A 7,509-nucleotide genomic window follows, 5' to 3' on the forward strand; every position below is an offset into this window, starting at 1 on the left:
TGGATTTATAATGATTTTTAATTTAAATATACTTCATTTACATCGTAACTTAGACTGTGATAAGACACAAATTATCAGGGTCCCATGAAGCAAGTCTCCTTTTGTGAATGGAGATAAAAATATTCAGACTCAGTAGTCATGGTTACTACTGACACAATTTATTCCCCATTCTTTGATTCCAACTGTTCCTATGTAAGTGATTATTAACTGTAGTCAATTCAGATTAAGATAATTTCTATCACACCTCACTCTGTCCATATTCGTTATGTCGTATAATAGCTAAATCTTACACAATGATTGATGTGGAATGGTTTTATTAACATTTGACTCCATAAGGTCAATCGTTCCTACTTCACTAGGTACTCCTTATTTCTTCTTACAATGAGATTAGATTTCATTATAAATAAAATACATACAATGCTCTTATCGTAATACCTTAGAACAATGTTTACATACGTAACATGTTTTATATGTATTCGACAAATTTAGAAAAAAAACAATTATGTAAATATTTGAATAAAAAGAGGAGTCCGTGTCAAGAAAACAAATTGATGCCACCATGTTTAGAATATAACGATGAAGATTAAACAGCGTACAGTCAAATGATTATCTACCCTCATTGTGGTGATAAAAGCATCTAAACTCAGACCCAAAATCGATAACACGACTACATATTAAAGAAATATTTGCTTGACGCCTTCTTTTCAACACAGATTTGCAATATGTCTGGCTTTCATTGTTTAACGTTTGTGAAATTGACAACACAATTCATCCTATACCGGACATATATTTATTTCTCGTTCGACTAAAGTGTACGTAAATGTATTGTTGTAGTGTTAACATGTTTCTGAACAGGCTCAGACTAGCTGTATAATACATACCTACCCACGGGACACGCTCAGACCCCTACCATTGTACCGTTCCTCAGGTAGTACTAACGTTAACGGGTAATATGCCTCTATTTGTTTATGCACAAGTCTTTATCATTATGAATGTAACAGCTACTCTGATTAAGATATGAGGAGACCACTTCTGTTATCTGCTTGTCCGATCACTGACGACTGGGTCAAAGTTTTACACACCAGATATCATATACATAGGTTGTAATAACTGCTACTTCAGCATCGTATTCCCCTGATAAACGCACTTAGATAAGTCGCCTCATCTTGCTACCTCGTCATTTATCCTATTATGTTAAGGACAATCGTAGAGACCGCCGGATGTAATGATAACGACGGGTTCATTCAGGATCATGTCTAGGGGTCAGGGTCCAGGAGTCACGTGACGTAGGTATAAAACCACCTCCTCCAACAGCATAATTAACTTCTACAGACTTAAAGCACATGTAAGTACTTTAACTTATATATTGACATACTGAATTTGTTTTCAGCTCTTATTTCATTCAATCACATTATACATTATACCTACTGGTAAAATCTATAGATGTATATTGATATTCTATCATTCTTATACTATCGTCGAACAAAGAGATTAAACGATATATTGATCTGAATCTTCAGCATCGAATCATTATATTGTTAAAGAACCTTGCTAAGGTATAACCGTGAACCAAAGAAAATGAGCTTACATCAGAAACAATCTGGTACACGTAGTCGCGTTTCACAGTGGTTAGCGTCCTTGCCATCCATCAAGTGATCAGACAAGATATGGCATTATTTCTGGGGAAAGTCCAACAATTCAACAAGCGTTTTCAGTTTATAAGTGTATATATTTTGTTTTATATCGGATGTGTATTGTTTTATTTAATACGTATTTTAAATATATGTTTTTATTGCTTTAAAATCATGTCACATAGTCTTATCTACTTATTCACTGCACTTTTTAACGGTCAATATCACCGGATGCTCAAATAAGAAACTTTTTTATTTGTTTTGACATTGTGAAATGCTGAGCGATATCTTTAGTTCTCTCAGTAACCGGATTAAAAATCCGTATCCCGTTTTCGTTACTGTATAAGTCCACTGAATTATTTGAATTGAAGTTCTTTATTGTAACTGTTCTGTTATTTTCGTGTATTCTGACATTTGCGAGTTTACGCATATTGTTCAATCTTAGAACAAATTGCTTCAGTTTATATATAATCATTGTGTACACCGTACCTAGCATTACATATAGCAGACATAGATTGTGTGGATCTGTCATTTTAACGTTAAACGTTGTCCGGTTAGGAGAGACTGATTTACACGAAATTACATAAATTGCTTATATGGCATATATGTAATTCTATTTGAATCCGCTGAAAGTTTATCTTTAATGGTTATTGTCAAACCCGGAAGTTAAATGTTATTATACAAAAAACTAAGATTATAATATTCACAAAAAGGAAATGTAGGAATCAAGCATATCAATTTTAAAAGAATCTATGTAAGCAGATTTTTTTTTGTCACAGAATTAGCGAGTTCAATTTGAAATTTGAGATTTCTACTATACTGTTTGTTTTGAAAAGATTTATTATGAGTTTTTTTTTAGAAAAATGATACATAAAGACAGCAACGCTAATTAACTATAACTGATACAGTATTTCAATTCAAACTGTTACGTAATATAATCATCGTACAGAAATTATCAATTTATACGTTATAATTAGCACGTTTCTAGACAATTATAATAATCAAATATCAAAATAGATACAGACATGCATTTTCTAACATTTGAAACAACTAAGAAAAGTAGAAATACGTTTCTGATTTTACCTGACATAGTTGACTTTTAAGACTTGGTTAAAAGCAGATTTAATTACGTTGGCGAGCTAGTATCACATTTATTTTATCGTATATCAGCATATTGGATTTGCAAAAAATCACAAACCTGTTGCTTGAAAATCAAGAACAGAGAATGATGTTTCAACAACCAAGCAAATGGATTACATAGATAAATTGACTCCTTGACTGCTATTTATAAATGTAACTCATAAATCTTAATGAAAAATAAAATGTACGAGTTCAATAAGTTCGAGACTTACTGGGGTTAATCAATTTCTAATCATTGTCCTTTTTTCCGTAGTGCAATGACCTAGTTGTTGTTGATCTCTTCCTATTAGAATCCTTGGTCAAGAGTTTTCAGTTGTTAATCTTATTAATTTCAATTGATACAGTAATAATCAATTGTTCTGTTCGATTTTTTTCTAATTCTAGATCTTCTCGCAGTTTATTTGTTTTAAATCAAATCCATGAGTGTCTTTATCATACGCTCCTGGCCAAATCAGATGATTCTATCGCATATTGACTGTAGTAATGTGTAAAATCATATTGGACATAGAGCCAGACAATGAGAAATTAGCTCACGAAAGTGATGGCTATAGTTCAAACATGTCCAGGTAAACCACAGGGGTTCTCATAATAAGGGACCCTGGATCATACAGCATATCGACAATATGCAATTTACTACAGGTAATTAAAATTTAAATAAACGAATTAAAAGATTCCACATTTCCTCTAAATCCTCAAGAGTATACATAAACTCAGCAGACCGAAATGGACATGCTATGGTCACATTGATAAAAGCGAATAAGAAATGGGATAAGGAGAACACTATTTTCGGGAGCTTTGGTCACGTGACAGCCCACGCTTGCCTGCAAAGTCACACTTGACTTCCTTATGAAGCCGTGTTCTAATCTCGCTTTTGTATTCTATATATACAACAGGAAAAAATCTTAAACGCGGTGTTTCAGATCTATTCACTTCAAAATACACTAATACACTAAGAATACTAACGAAATCAGACAGTGAAGTAATGTCGGGTATTACATTTTGTAAATTGTGAAATTAAATTTCGGTCCTCACCTCCGTTTAGATAATTTTATTTAATATTTTTACTTGATATCCTTTGTGTATCACGGTATAGGTAACGTATATTGAACGCATTCAAAACAGATCCGCTACACCAGTACCCAATAGCTTCAAAATCTCACCATCTTTCGATTTTTTTCGTAAAAATATTCTTACGTAAAATAACCAAATGGTTATTATAAACAATACTACCACTCAGAAGGTTTGGTTTGATTAGTTGCATTGAATTTGAAGTGAAACTGTGTACCATGTATGCAAATGAGTGTTCACCCACACAGCCGACTTTATAGGGCATATATAAGACATACACAAAAGGGTGGATGGTGGGGGTGTATCCTCTCAAAAAGGAAGCGTTCTAACGCCAAGTAAACTGCACCTTCCAACAGTGTCGCCCTATTCCTCAAGTCTGTGATATTAAGGGACTAAACTTCTGAAGCCCAAGAGGCGACTAAGGAAAATCCAAAGTGATCGAAAGACACTGGACGATTGTGTTAAACTTCTCTAGGTATCAATAATACGTTTAACAGACAAACGGGGTTCAATTTCCTTTTTTGAAAGAAACATAGACATTTCAAACACTACAATCCATAGGTGTAGAATCGATAACGTAACGATAGCACAGTGGTAAAATTTCTTATCTCAGCTCTTGAATTGAATACTCCAGTCGTTTTTTTTTTGTTTTTTTTTAAGGGAAATCACATGGTATTACTCTATTTGTTTCGAAAGGAAACATTTAAATATGAAACAATTAAATCGTTGTTTTTTAGATGTAAAATGAAGTGTAAAATATTATTCTAATAATTCTTACATCGTCCGTATATATCTCTGTGTAATTGCGTATTTAAACATCTCGTTTTGTCTTGTCATTATGTATTTTGTCAAACTTGATGGAGAGAGAGCTTAAGATAATTTGTAACCAATCCCATTGAAATTGTTCAATCAATAAAATGTGTTTAAATAGAAACGTTAAAGAAGTAAATATTGATCATACAATTACTAGGAATGAAGTAACACAAGAATTGAAAAAAATAATATCGGTAATACCAGCTAAACCCTTGATGGAAAATCCGTTTCAAAAATATTTCGGTTGCCGCCAGGATAGGGTTGTTTTTGCATTCGAATATGACATCAGTTGTAAATAAAGTTTATCAAATGGTCCGACTTATCTACATACACTTCCCGTTTAATTTTTGATTTATTTTATCCTCAGGTCAGACTGAAGATGTTACAGACTATTCTATTGTCCGTATTAGTATGTTTTGTGGCCATCCAGGCACAAAACCCACAACCGTGCATAGCACCCTCACAGTTTCACGTAAGTTTCTGGTACACTATTCTCTCTTTATCTAGTAATTTGGTGGTAAAATGGAGACCAGTAGTATTTTTCAATTCCTTTAAAATGTCCGTCTTTTCCTGTTAAATAGTGATTTTTTTTAAATCTTCAAAAATCATTTTGGGACGTAATCCGTATATATATTACAATACTTGTCCAACACAACGTGTATCTATACATACAATTTCAAAAAGTATTTTTATTTTTTAACAATTCGTATATTGCATAAATGAATACTAACAAATTATCTTCATGATTTAGATATTTGATGTCATATACAATTTATACCTTCATCAGGCACGAGCATCACTTTATGACCATGAGGCGGACTTCGTCAACAGATATGTCTACATCTACGACGCGGTCAACAAGCGCCGAGTGTTGTTCGAAGAGATGGACGAAGGAATGCCTGGGCAGAAGTAAGTAGACACTTATGAAATGCTCGATGCATGCACACACACCTGGCCCTTGCATTTTGAGAATTTCTCTGTTAGAAATGTTAATTACAACACGAATACTTGAATGATCAGAAAAAAGTTAGAACTACATTTGGTGTACTTTTTGAATCTGACATCCTTTCCCGCCAAATTGGATTCAGCTGTTTCGCTATTCTGTAAGTCGTGCTGTTTCGCCAGTGCGTTTAACGTTCTACACAAATGTTTCAACTAACACGCGTCATTTGAAATTTCAATAAAAAGAAATTCACACACCAGTTAACAATTAAAATGAAAATATATTTTTGAAATTAATTGTGGGATTAATGATTAAAAGATGTTACAAACACGCTGACTTTTGTCTATATAAATTCAACGATATATCAGCAAAAATGCTTTATAAAATGCATAATTGAACTTGTGTTTTCCCTTTACACAAGTTTGCAGCTTGGCGAATTTATTACGTGAAATATGTCATTGTAAACAGAGTTTCGTATCGCATGCATGAACTTCCCCAATGTTGACTCTAGAAAATGTTGCTCTCTTTGACATGTATCGTTATGATCCTGTCTTGAAAACTCTGTCTTCACGTCGTAAACTATTCTCAAATGTCCCACAAGACCGTGCCGTGTAAAAGGGTTCTGATATTAGGACGATATAGTGATTTATAAAAGATTAAAGAAAAAGATACTTATGACCAACAGATTTTACGAGTACATGGAGTTCGCAAACGAGAATGTAATGTACCGAATCGACATCAGGAGCAAAGAATGCACAAAGTCTATTCCGAGACCATGGCGCCCAATCGAAATCCCTGGCAACGCTACATTTGAAGGGGAGATGACTCTAGGTGGACCAGGAGAGAGTTTTGTTGTCCAGGAATGGTCAGACAAGATTCCATATCGGAAAAGTAAGTATTCATAAAATAGGAGTGTTTGTTTGGGTTAAAGGTCACGCTAGTTAATGATAGGAAGACGTCACCCTTGGATTGTCGGCTAAAGATTTATTGTACTATGTGGCATTTTGGGTGGATATAAGCTTATACATCCAAGTAATGTCCAGTATATTTGAAGGTGCGTGTAAATCCGATAATGAATTGCTCACAGACCGTGATATCATTTTCCCTATGAAACTGAATATAGTTTATACGTTTGATATGGTTTGGGTGTTTTATCTTGGAACCATGATTAAGAATATTGATCTCCTGACAAAATAAAAGAGTGAAGCCTCAATCAGATATATGTCTTCAATGTAAAGAATGTTTCGGTCGTTATTTTTTTTTTCAATTTGAATCGACTGATTAATGTTAATACATGGGTGTTAAAAACAGTGCTATAGTAATACGGGGTGTTCAGACTACGCGCAACACGTATGTTTATCCATTTTTACTTTTCTTTCATTTTAGATGCCATGTACTATATACAGTTTTCATTGGTCAACTGTTATCCAATCAGAATGATCGAAGTTTCTGACAATAATGTAACCAGCTCCGTCACCACTTCCTGGTACGATCTTGTCCTAGGTATTCCGAACCCGAACGATTTTATTGTTCCGAAGGAGTGTCTTTCTGCAAGGTGGGAAAAGAACATGCAATTCACTCACAAGTAAACAATACCGGATGTGTTGTCATAATGAACTTTTGCAAGATTGAATGAATTATGTGAAATTGGTTTGAAAGATATTAGTGACGGAAATTAGTTTTTATTTAGTAATACATGCAAAAATGAAAATTATAAGCACTGTTTCTTTGTTCCGCATGGTGCCAATTTTAGTTCCAACAACAAAATCGATTTAATTTTCAAAGGTGTGGTTTTATACCTAACTTTAGAGTGAAATCGATTTTGCGTGAGTTACGAACACGTGTTGATTTTAATGAACTTACAAATATTTTTTTTAAAGAATTTGATGTAAATCTGTTGTGCGATTGTGTATT

The 7,509-nt window shown here is 33.6% G+C and overlaps 1 protein-coding gene across 1 annotated transcript; it reads left to right on the top strand.

The window, feature by feature from the left end:
- The first annotated feature begins 1,225 nt into the window (after positions 1 to 1,225).
- On the top strand, positions 1,226 to 7,184 carry LOC132560142 (mammalian ependymin-related protein 1-like). The gene is given in 6 exon segments (XM_060224791.1): positions 1,226 to 1,270; positions 1,272 to 1,313; positions 5,020 to 5,124; positions 5,440 to 5,561; positions 6,281 to 6,486; positions 6,982 to 7,184. Coding segments are annotated over 6 exon segments (723 nt in total).
- Positions 7,185 to 7,509: the final 325 nt, after the last annotated feature.

The sequence above is a fragment of the Ylistrum balloti genome, unplaced genomic scaffold (genome assembly GCF_031769215.1).
Source record: "Ylistrum balloti isolate Yb309-2 unplaced genomic scaffold, AGI_CSIRO_Ybal_v1 Utg371020, whole genome shotgun sequence".
NCBI classification, from domain to species: Eukaryota; Metazoa; Mollusca; class Bivalvia; order Pectinida; family Pectinidae; genus Ylistrum; species Ylistrum balloti.